Consider the following 12,006-nt stretch of genomic DNA (forward strand, 5'->3'; position numbering starts at 1 on the left):
TTGCCGAGCACGGAAGTTAAACGATTCGGGTAAACTTATCGATCCTTTCAAGAAACTTATTCTAAAAGTTACCAAGTCAACACTGTTATTAGATCTTTGCATATTATTTTTATTGGTATTAACATTAGTTTTGTTATCAGTAAATTAAAATCAATCTAAACATAAGCTGTTTCTACATATGCAAGATGGCTCTACAATCTGTCGATACCTGCATCTTGGCATTGTACAATGTCATGTTTTTCTCTGACTATATTATACATGTATACGTATTTATGCTAAATCTATTGGTTCATGATTGGATGTATACTGATTGATATGTTAGTCTTAGATGCATGACTTCAGTTCTTTTATTAGTTTTTATTAGCGTTGAACTAGCTATAATATATATACATATATATTTATTTAGAAACTACCCCTTTACAACGGGGTCACTTGCAAACGGGGTATCCACAAATGCGTCTAACAACATATGCAATGAATATATACAGACAAGTAAAAATATTCATAAAACATTTTCAGTGGTACATTGTAAAATAAGACATCATCATTACATAAGAAAAATAAACATTATGTGCAGCATAAAAATATGAACTAAACTTAAAGTAACGTAAAAAATAACATTTAAAGTTTAGGTTCCAAAACCAATTGTCTCTTAGAGTACATTTCACTGAACATCTTTTTACTTAAACTGTCCAAAGTTTTACTAATGTAGGGATCAACCTGATAAAAGCAATCACCAGTATTTGTATTTTATCGAAGGACGATAACTCTGTAAAACAGAGGCCCGGGAAAGTAAAACTTAAGATATTCATTTTTATCATACATTTAGTAGTAAATACAGTAGTTTTGAATATTTGATAAATAGCCTGCTGTTTAATCCATATCGCGCATTTTGATGCACACCCTTTACCATACCCTTTATCACACCCAACTCATTTTTTTTTTTCATTTTTACATACATAAACTCATGTTTAAGGAAGTTGACTTGTCATGTTTTAGATTTTGTTGTCAGATTTTCGGAATCCTCTGGTTTTATCCACTTGACAAAAATGCCTGGTGACACCCATTGTTCTTTTTGTAAATCTTTTACATGTATAATGATAAGTCATCTGTAAAAGTCATATAAAATTTAAATTACTTTTTAACAGTTTTTGAGAACTTCAACTTGTCAATGATAAAGCTATGAAAAGTCAAGAGCGAATGTTTTCCCGCCAAAATTTCAATGGCTAATATCTCGAAAACAAGCACGGTGACATACATTTTTTGTTTTGCTCTTTGGATTCCTTTATTAACAGTGGCGTAGCCGGGTCATTTTTACGTGTACGCCCGAACCTTGGCGAGGGATATGAGGGGTGCCAACCGCTCAATGTTAAAGCACCTGCTAGTAGTGGGTTCGAAAGGGACGAAGCCCCCAAAAGCTATCGAGAACGAGATACCGTAATGATTCCTATCAGTAAAAAATCATTGATAGCAACATACTTTTGCATCTAAATGGTTTGTTTGTTTTGGTTAAATCTTGTAATATGTTTACTTAATCATCGTGTTAAACTGGAAGCTAGCCTAATGGTCATTGGTTTTAGAGAAAACGTCCAAACCAATAATACTTTTAAATAAGTTTAAATGGTGCCGTAAGTTAGCATACAATCCACAAAAGCACCTTTTAATGAACACGAAAAAAAAATGTTTCTAAGAGGTGCAATATAAAAAAAATCTGGAACACCCATGATTTCTTCCCACAAAAAGTGAATCAATGTATCGTTCCTTTAAAGGGATTTAAAAAAAATCTAAAAAAAAAATTTGATATCTTTTTCTTGATCTGGAATATTTCACGACAATCTATGAAGATTATAAATTGAGCATGTAAAACAATTAATTGCGTAAAGAAGAGTCCGGCTATCCGCCTGTCTATCAGAAAAGAACAGTAAAATGAACGAAAAAAATGCTTTCAAAATTTTAGTTTTAGACATACGTAATAGAAAAAGCTTCTTCGGCATTTTCATAAAATTCGATGAAGGTTCGACAAGTAGTTAATGTAATTGAGAAATAACAAAATGTAAGCCAAAACTGCGACCACTTATTAATTGCAGAAAGAAATACATTTTGTCTTTAAAATGTGGGAAAATTAAAGATATAATAGCATTATTATATTGCTCTGAATACTCTTTTGATCATAAACAGTTTCTGTCCAACTGTCGTAAAATTTCACGGAGAGTCATTCAAAAGACTTTATCCACATTCGGAACCTAAATGTTGACGCCACTCTGTCTCGCTTTTTGGGATATAAATCACTGGTTCGACAAAAATACAAAGGCAGCATATCGAATCTGAGCAGACAGTAAATTGCTTTAAATACAAGAAAAGTACGTAGAATTCATGGTAGATTCAGACTTTTACAAAAGATTCGAACAAATATATTAAATGGTATATTTGAGTAAATTTGGTCCCTTTGTATTCAAAATTACAATCCATTGACAAAAAGGAACAAGGCTGATGAGCTTTTGACCAGTATGTCTTATTCTATGTAGAATATTTGTTTTATTTTCAAAATACAAGTGTACGCCCGGGCGTTTTGACGTAAACGTAGCTACGCGCATGATATTTCTTCATTCAAATGCAATATTTTTTATTCAATTGCTATGAAATGTCATTTGAATACAATATTTGGTAGAATAGTTTTTTTTTTTATTTATATGCAATAAGGGAGCTACCATTTGATTTTTAGGGGGGGGGGGGGGGGCTAGGATGAAAAATTTTGTCCTGCATTTTTTTTTAGCAGTAATCTCTGTCTTGCTTTTTTATTTTTCACTCTGTTCGGTCCTGCCTTTTTTTTTTTTAGTTTATCCTGACTTTTTTTTACCTAAATTGTCGTCCTGACTTTTTTTTGCAAGTGTCTCATCCTGCCTTTTTTTTTACTCAAAACTCCTGTCCTGACTATTTTTTTCAAATTTCATCCTAGCCCCCCCATAAAAATCAAATGGTAGCTCCCTAATTGCATCATGGGAAATTCTTTGACGCCTTAAGGTAAAATTTGCAACAACGATTTTGATTGGTCGGTATTATTTTAAGATTTTCTCCCCTTTCTAACTAAATTTGGCGTTCGTGGGAGTTCGTGCACTGGCAATTAATGCCAATAATGGCCAGGTCGAGCAAAAAATGCGAGTGACAAGTAATAATAATTAATTTGACACACAACTTGTTCATGGAAAGAAACAAATGCCTGCGTGCAATGCAAAAATATTTCCAGTAAAAACCCTTTCTGAAGAAACTCCCTACAGTAAATACACATTGAAATAAATAAAAAAATATATACATAGCCCTTTCCCCCTCTACGTCCAGATACATATTATCATGACCTATTTTTGTGCTACATGTATATTATTTTTAACTTTTCTTGATCCTCAGAGACGTTGCAGGAGGGCAAACATGAAAAAAAGAATAAAAAGCCTTCAGGACGTTATAATTATTTGAACTAAGCCACCTCTTTTTTTGCTACACGAAGGAAAAAAAGTCACCTAATTACAACAGCAGAACCCAAAACCCCGTAACAAGGAGAGACATAAGCTGTTATACTCCGGAACTAGTTCTTTAATAAAGACAATTCAGGATAAATTGGAACCAGTTACTAACCCATGTTACAACAATAGTCCTATGACATAGGACTTCACTGTATGGGGCGTAAACTTCATATTTATTACTATATATATAATATGTGCTCTCATGTATTATGCCGCAAATCATTTTTCATTTAGGATTCGTTGCTGAGCTTTTTTTTACTGTTCTCATCTCCGAATCCCTTAAATAGATTTTTTCAAGCCCCACAGTAGTTCAATAATTACTATATGTCATTGTTCAAATAAGTATGCGGGACATATTTCAAAACATATTTGATCTGAATTCAGGATTTTTAAATGATTTACTTTTCAATACTGCATTGGGAAAGGAGGGGGGTATACAAGTTTATTTTGTGATACAGTATATAATATAATTAGGTATCCAACAAATTATATGATTGTACGTTTAGCTATTATCTAGACCCGTACAAAATGTATATAATAAGACACATATAACAGGAGCGGATGAAAAACCTCGGTGTCTTAGGGAGGGGGTTCAAATTTAGATATTTGTATAGAGATGTACATATGCGAGTATTGGCAGTAATGGTTATGGTGTGTGTGTGAAGTGAGGGTTTCAGGTCAAAGATCGTTTCTATAATTCTATATCTTTTAGTTTTTACCATTTCACTATATTCTTTATCCTTTGATCTCTATTATATTTGTCCTAAACATGCATGACATATTTGCCACTGGACATAAGGCAACCGAAAATCAGTCAACTTATTCTGTATATTTTATTTTTTTTTTATTATGTTATTTATAGGTTTGTTCCCGCCCCTTATGTATTTTTTGTTTATATATTTGATAATGCCAATGTTCTTCGGAAGTGAGCTAGAAGAAGTCTGTTTCTGTTTTTTTTTTGCATTTGGAAGATATTCTGGCTCTCTTTCACCTTTTCTTTTTTAAAAAAGGTTATTAAGACGGCAGAGGCACATAACAAACATGGCGTCATTTAGTATACTGAATGATATTAATAAATTTATGAATGCAGATATATTAGAATGTGAGTTGTTTTTTAAACGTTTTTATGGTATGACAGTAGGACGATAAGCTGGATAAATATAAGAACTACACGGACAATATCCATAAAAGGACAATTATTTGATATTCTAGGGAAGGGATTTTGATTGATTTATAAATATAGTGTTTAACGCTACTTTCAACACTATTGGGTTATTCCGCGGTGGTCAGTCTAAATTTATAAATGAAGGGTGGAGAAGGGAAGGGAGGGCATTATTATTAATTTCAATCTGTCGCTTATTATGCCCATTTTTAAGCTCTTACCAGGCAACCATATTCATATATGAAATCCTTCTGTCCCCCACCCGAACAAATAAATAAATATAAAATGGCTCTTATTTAACACAAGTTTAAATTGATTGATTGTATGTTGCTAATTTTAACACCCAGTGACAAATATTTCATGCTTGTTCATCAAAAACACGAGTTTATAAGTCAGGTCTATAATATAAAAACGAAGACATGGACTGTGATTGCAAATAAGGCAACTATCCACCGGAGTTCAAAAATGAAGTGGATATAAGCAATTATAGACAATCGTAAGGCCTTCAACAATGACAAAAACCTGATACTGTAAAGTCGTCTATAAAAGGCCCGACATGAAAATGTAAACAATTCAAACAAAATAACTAACAGCCTAATTATACATAACATAACAATTTACTAACTATCAAATATGAGTCGAGACATGAACCAACGACAACCACTAAACTACAGGCTCCTGGCCTTGGACAGGTAAATAAAGAATATGGCAGGGTTGATATAGAAACGAAGATGTTGTATGATTGCAATAAGACAACGCTCCACAAGAGACCAAAATGACACAAAAATCAACAGTTATAAGACATCGTACGGCCTTCGACTATAAGCTCAGCCTACATCGCATAGTCAGCTATATAAAATATACAAATGTAAAACAATTCAATCGAGAAAACTAACGGCCGAATTAATGTACAAAAAAATGAACGAACACAAATATGTTACACAAGAACAAACGACAACCACTGAATTACAGGATCCTGACTTGGGACAAGCACATACATACAGAATGTGGTGAGTTGTTTCAATGACAATCATATCACTACTTCTTTTTAATATAAAATATAAATATAAAAGTCCACTTACGTTTTCCTGGTTTGGCATGCACGAAATGAACAAATAAAACAATATGCAACAAAATATGCATTGTAAAATACATCTAGTGAAGGTTTAGTACATAAACAGATGCAGTTAGCTCTGGATATAATTATTACTGATTGTGACAAATATCCGGACATAATATCCTGCATGTGATTAGAGGTATAATTGACGGGAAAATCGATTTGTTAAGCAGACATGTACTTGAAATTATTGATACCATATATAAAACATATAACGTACTATATATTAGTACTTACATTTTGTTATGGTTGTGTATATCAAGTTGCGTTAATTCGATGTTTTACTATAGATTTTTGATTTTGACTTAAATTGATACTTGAAGGATATATTATTTTTTAGAGTTTGTTCTTATGTTGTACCAACTTTCAAGAAAGGACCGAAACTCATACACTCGGCAATAAATTCGGTCCTTGCTTGTTTGTCAATTCGGGACCTGTTATAGCTGACTATATGTCAAATATGTGTATAAATGTGAAACTCTCTGAGGGTTTCATAGCTCTAGAGATACTTGAAACAATTTATTCGGCCTAATTTATTTGACAGAAGAAAGAAAAAATAATGTTCAGAATTAACGGTAAATTATACCATTTTATTTCTTTATTTCCTTTCATATAGTCCAGTCTGTTGCGTGACCCATACAACAAATACTGTTCACGGGCCAGTTTTCCTATTTTTATAATCTGCAGAAACTGTTATGTATAGCACCGTGTATAGCCTCGGAACGCCACATTCGGGGCGTCGGCTATGTTTACACGGTGTGGCGGTTTTGAAGCGAAGAAAAACGATCGTGGTAAGTTCAAGTATCAAAGGCTAGTTTTGAAAATTGTTTGTTCAAAATAATAACCAATTGCCATCTTCTTAGTTTAGATTTATTGATTTTAAGGATGTGCTTGTGAAATTAACAAAAAAAAATAAAGATTTTAAAATTGATAGTATGAATGGAAAGAGCATCAAGGATGGAACAAAATAAGCTAACAATATTGATAGGTCATGGAGCTCTTTTTCGAGATATTCGAGTTTTTAAAAACGACGGGAAATGGCTGACTCGGCCTTTATGTTACATTTGCAATGGTATTTTTTGGGTCTCAAATCGAGAGAAAAAAAACCCCAACAATCTGCTTAAATTTGGGGAAATGACCTTTTATGAGCTGCATGGGTCATTTTCAAAAAATGTACACTCATGCTAAAATTTGTATTTCTAATGGAAATTTCAGTTGTAATGGTTTAAATGAAAGCTTGTCGGATTTGTGATTCAGAAATTAATAATAAAGATCAATAAACACACCTTACATGAGAGTTTGGATGGGGTTAAATGATTAAAGAATAATGCCCTTAAAAAATGAAGATTAGAGAATAATGGGCCAAAAAAATGAAGATTGCATGCATCCAAATGCTTAATTGGGAAGATTAAGACGTTATAACCTTAAGATGAGTTCAAACAGGATAGACAATTGTAGACAAAAACGTCGTTAAATTTTTTATCTTAACATTTATATGTGCAATAATCTTCCCAATTAAGCATTTGGATGCATGCATGCAGGTGCAATACTGATATCGGTAACAGGATAGACAAATAGGTAACAGGATAGACTTTTATATAGTGATATATCAGACACGTACGTTCCTGTTACCAATGAAATAACCAATAAGTAAACTAACTTATGAGGGATTTACTTGATGTTGGGTTTATTTGAAAGGGTGAAAAAATGCCGAACAATATAAATTGCTATCTTAGGCTTGCATTACTGGTGGTAATTTTTACAACCTTTGAACACCAATTTTTAGAGGCATTTTTCAGTACAACCTGAAAAATTGGCAAATAATCTATTATTTTACAGAATGAATATATATAGAAGTTTATTCTCTTGAAAACCATCTAATTAGCTACGTAAAACAAGCTTAACATTGTATCTAAACCTTTTCTTAATAACCCAAAATTTCAAGGCTTTTGAAAATGGTAACAGGATCATAGACAAAATATTGTACCACCGATCAAAATATGTTTCAAGATATTCTTGTATGAAATCATTAAGATTGCATCTTTTAATATGTTGTTTTTAAAGTACTGTTTGTTTGGGTTTGCTTATGTAGAGGGTTGTTTGAATAAGTAATTTTAATAAATTTTTCAATTTCAAAATTCGACATTTTTTGAAAATGACCCAGCTAATAAAAACTTGGTGTTAGGATCAACCTTTTCGGCTTTTTACGTAATGTTTTTTTTTTAATGTAAATGCATATGAAAATGTATATTCGAGATCGTAAATGATTTGCACATATCTTTTTATTTCAACTCTATAAAAGAGGGACGAAAGATACCAGAGGGAGAGTGACCCGGTGCATAGGGTAGGAGGTTTTATCTGGCTTCGTTCACAAAAGAGTCAATGTAATAGTGCTGAAATTGGCGTTGAATACAAATTAATCAATTTTTCCCCAGTAAAAATCACATTTACACAATACTAATATAAAAAAGAAGATGTGGTATGATTGCCAATAAGACAATATCCACAAAAGACCAAAATGACACAGACATTAACAACTATAGGTCACCGTACGGCTTTCAACAATGAGCAAAGCCCATACCGCATAGTCAGCTATAAACGGCCCCGATAAGACAATGTAAAGACGTTACGCACAGTGTTCGGTTTAGTAATGGTAACGTTACTCGACGTAGTTTTCAATTATTTTCGACCGACTTCTGTACAAAACGTCAAAGCTTTGCACCATTTTTAATACAGCTGGCATTTTTATGTTTAATTACTCATTTAAAAAAATAGACTGTTTACATGACTGATCTTATACTTTTGACAATTAAATAAACTTTATTTACTCATAATCTTAACTTAACGAAAGTGTACATTTCAAATATTTGTCACTGCCCAAGCATGTCAATTGTTGCAAAATGCTTATCCTCTATGATGCTCAGGATTCTAAGTATCTAAGTCTGGGCGTATACATCGCGTGGAAACAGCCAGTACCAAAGTTGTCTAGGGGTTTAAGAGTATAAATGTTATAAACCCGCCTTCATCTGTAGTTTTTGAACTACAGTTAGAGAATAATGTAAAGCCTTTTTATCCGTACTATCAACATCCCAAATGTGTGTCTTTCAAGAAGATTATAAATAATAAAAAAAAAAAATAATCCTCGTTGGGGTCAATGGCAGCAACAGCTACTATATATCTTCTCTTTGCTTGATCTATAATTTCAATTTCATCCTCAGATTTTTAAATGAAAACGGCAGTTTTGAATTTTTCATTTTATTTAAAATTAAAAAGTGATCTACAGCGATTGAATTCGAATAAGTATTTTTCACATGGGTCTGCTTGTCGGATGCGTGGAAATGACTGTTAGTATATATACAACAAACATCCGCACATACATGTTACTAGGTTCCAAAGTCGAAAGGTTCGGTATTATAGAAAACTTATTATTCATCAAAAGCTTCGACGCCTTTAAGATCAGCACACGGTTTACAAAACTTTGATGGAAGTCAAATTTTCTTGTCGATTTATTACCTTTTAAATTATTAAAAATTATCCCCAAAAAAATATATCATTACACAAATGCCAGAGCTCTGGTCAAATGCTAAAAACACAACAATGCTAAACTTTCAGTCAAAGGAAAACAAAATTATAATATATTACGTTACATTGACGTTCCGTGCAAAAAACGTTCAATTTGGACGTGGTAACATTTTGGGGAGACACGGACAACTTGATGGAAATTTATGAAAAATTTAGTATTTCCTTAGCATTGAAGGCTTAAACGACTCTTTACAAAAAAAATCACATTTCGGGAGTATTATTTGTTTCATAGTTCATTTGTCGATCACAAATTTAAAATACCCTTAATTATCATGGTACTGAAAAAATCTTGAACAATGTCTCTATGGTAACATTTAAGGGAGACACGGAAAATACTGAAAAAAATAAAATGAGAGAAGTTATGTAAGAAATAAAAATGTTTTCGTAAAATTCAATAAAATCACATTTTCATGTAAAGGTGGCGAACCCTTTCTATAATTTATGTGTAATATTATAATATCGAAGTCGTTGCTTTCATTTTTGTATACTTGAATTTTCAAATCTTACAGCTCTATGGAATTTCGAAAATGACCGCTAAATTGCGAACTGACATAATATTCACGGTGGGTATGGTTGTCCTGCGAGAGAACGTACTGTGCTGGTGATTTGGTCCTGACGGGTGCTGGTGGGTCCTGATTCTGTGCTGGTGGGTTTGTTTACATTGTATCAGAACGGCAATAAAACGACTGTTTTGTTGCTTAATTTTTCTCTGATGCGTCATAAGTACCATGCAAAGTATATTTCAACAATATAAAATTGCAAAAGTCGTGCAAGTTCGTTAAACGGAATTGTCCTGACGATGTGCTGGTGATAAGAAAAACGGTCCTGGTTCTGTGCTCCTATGTCCTGGTTCTGTGCCTTTATATTTTAGTTAAAAGTGGCAAATATTCAAGATCATTGATGCTGTACTGTTATTGACTACTAGTAATTAACTGTTGTCTGCTTTCTTGAAATTGACATTGTTATGAATCTGTTTACTGTTATTATGAGAGAAAAAAAAAACCTATTTTTTATTCTTTTTAAAATTAACTGTGATTTTATTTATTGGCCTGTTAATGGAACCCTTCTTGCCCCCTTTTAAGATAAGAAAATGTGTTTACGATTTTCGGGATTACGATCATTTTGCAAGATCGCCAAAATACGTTGTAATTTATACAATACTTATATAAAGTAGATGATGTTGTATGTTTGTTGTCAAAGGACAAATTTCCATAAGAAACCAAAGAAAGTATGTGTTAACAACCATACGTCATTGTACGACCTTCAACAATAACCCATAAAATAAAAATGTATAAGGTTTTGTATAAAAATGGAGAGCAAAAATATAGAAGAAAAGACTTTCTGAGCGTTTGAATCATATGTCTTTAGCAGCTTAAAACACATTTGTTTGCGAAAAATTGAGTGCTGACTATAAGAATGACAATAGTATTGCGGGTTTGTTTGTTTTTTTTGTTTTTTTTTTTGGGGGGGGGGGGGGGATGGGGGATAAGTTAGAGCGAGGTTACAGTGAAAGTGTTAAGCTTGGAATAGTTTCCCGTAAGATTTAAAAGTTGTATTTTAAAAGAAAAATGTATCTTACAGCTATTAAGAATCACTTGCTGTATCTGTAAGATTTTTTCAACATATTTTTTTTTGTCTGAACGGTTATCAGGTAATTTTTTTCGAAAGTTCGATAGAACACTAAAAAAATCACTATTTTATGAAAGGGCAGACTAGAATATGTCAGAGAATATGTAAGAGAATGAAGACGAGATAACCTAGAGAACATTAACAAAACTAAGATTTCTTAGCTTTTTCATTTCAAAATTCCAAAATAAATAAATATTTTTGATAAAGAATTACAGGGGAGGAAGTGAACAATGTGTCCTACTTTTCTATATTTAAATATTTTTATGAATAAAAATAAAATGTGCCTTAATTATGATTGAAAATGAGTAAATGGAAAAACAACCAAACTAAAATACACTTTTATTTTAATATTGGTAATATCACTAAGCTTTTAAGTTTTGTGTGTCAAACACACCATCTCTGTAGTAATGACTCCTTATTAAGATATTTCACATCTCCATTTTTTTTCTGCATTTTTTTATATTGTGAATTCTTAGTATTATTATATTAAAATGTAGACTTAATTTATATTTAAAAAAAACTGAATCTAAAGCCAGATAAATCAAACATTTTTGTTTCTATCTATCCGTTTTCAGGACTTTAACAATCAACGTAAACACGCCTGGAAAGTAAAATGCGTACTCGGCTGTCTGTAATCGACCATTTTTAGACACCCTCCTAAAAAAACAAGCCGGGGTGGGGTTCAGAGATGCAAATTAAGTACTTAGATCAATATTTTATGTTTTCGTGTATGGTTTATCACCCCCTCCTGTGGTCTGTCAATTACGAAAATGTGCAAACTGCAATAGTATCAAAACAGCACAGACAATGAATAATAGAGATATAATTTTGTACATATACATGTATCAAGGGATAATAGAGATATAATTTTGTACATATACATGTATCAAGGGGAAACTTCTTGCAAAGCATTATTATTTATAGTTCATTATTGTATTTAGTAGAAAAAGAGAATTTGGTGAAAATAAAATCACTATTTTTGTAGAAAATTCACAGACCTT

General features: G+C 32.2%; 1 protein-coding gene across 1 annotated transcript in view; it reads right to left on the reverse strand.

The window, feature by feature from the left end:
- The window catches only part of LOC143062600 (uncharacterized), a 12,785-nt gene extending 6,886 nt beyond the window's left edge, over positions 1 to 5,899 (reverse strand). The window contains exon 1 of the mRNA XM_076234265.1: positions 5,760 to 5,899. Within this exon, the coding sequence (XP_076090380.1) occupies positions 5,760 to 5,832 (73 nt within the window). The 5' untranslated portion in view covers positions 5,833 to 5,899. The remainder of the gene's footprint in view (positions 1 to 5,759) is intronic.
- Between the last annotated feature and the right edge of the window lie 6,107 nt (positions 5,900 to 12,006).

This window comes from Mytilus galloprovincialis, chromosome 2 (assembly GCF_965363235.1).
Source record: "Mytilus galloprovincialis chromosome 2, xbMytGall1.hap1.1, whole genome shotgun sequence".
NCBI lineage: Eukaryota > Metazoa > Mollusca > Bivalvia > Mytilida > Mytilidae > Mytilus > Mytilus galloprovincialis.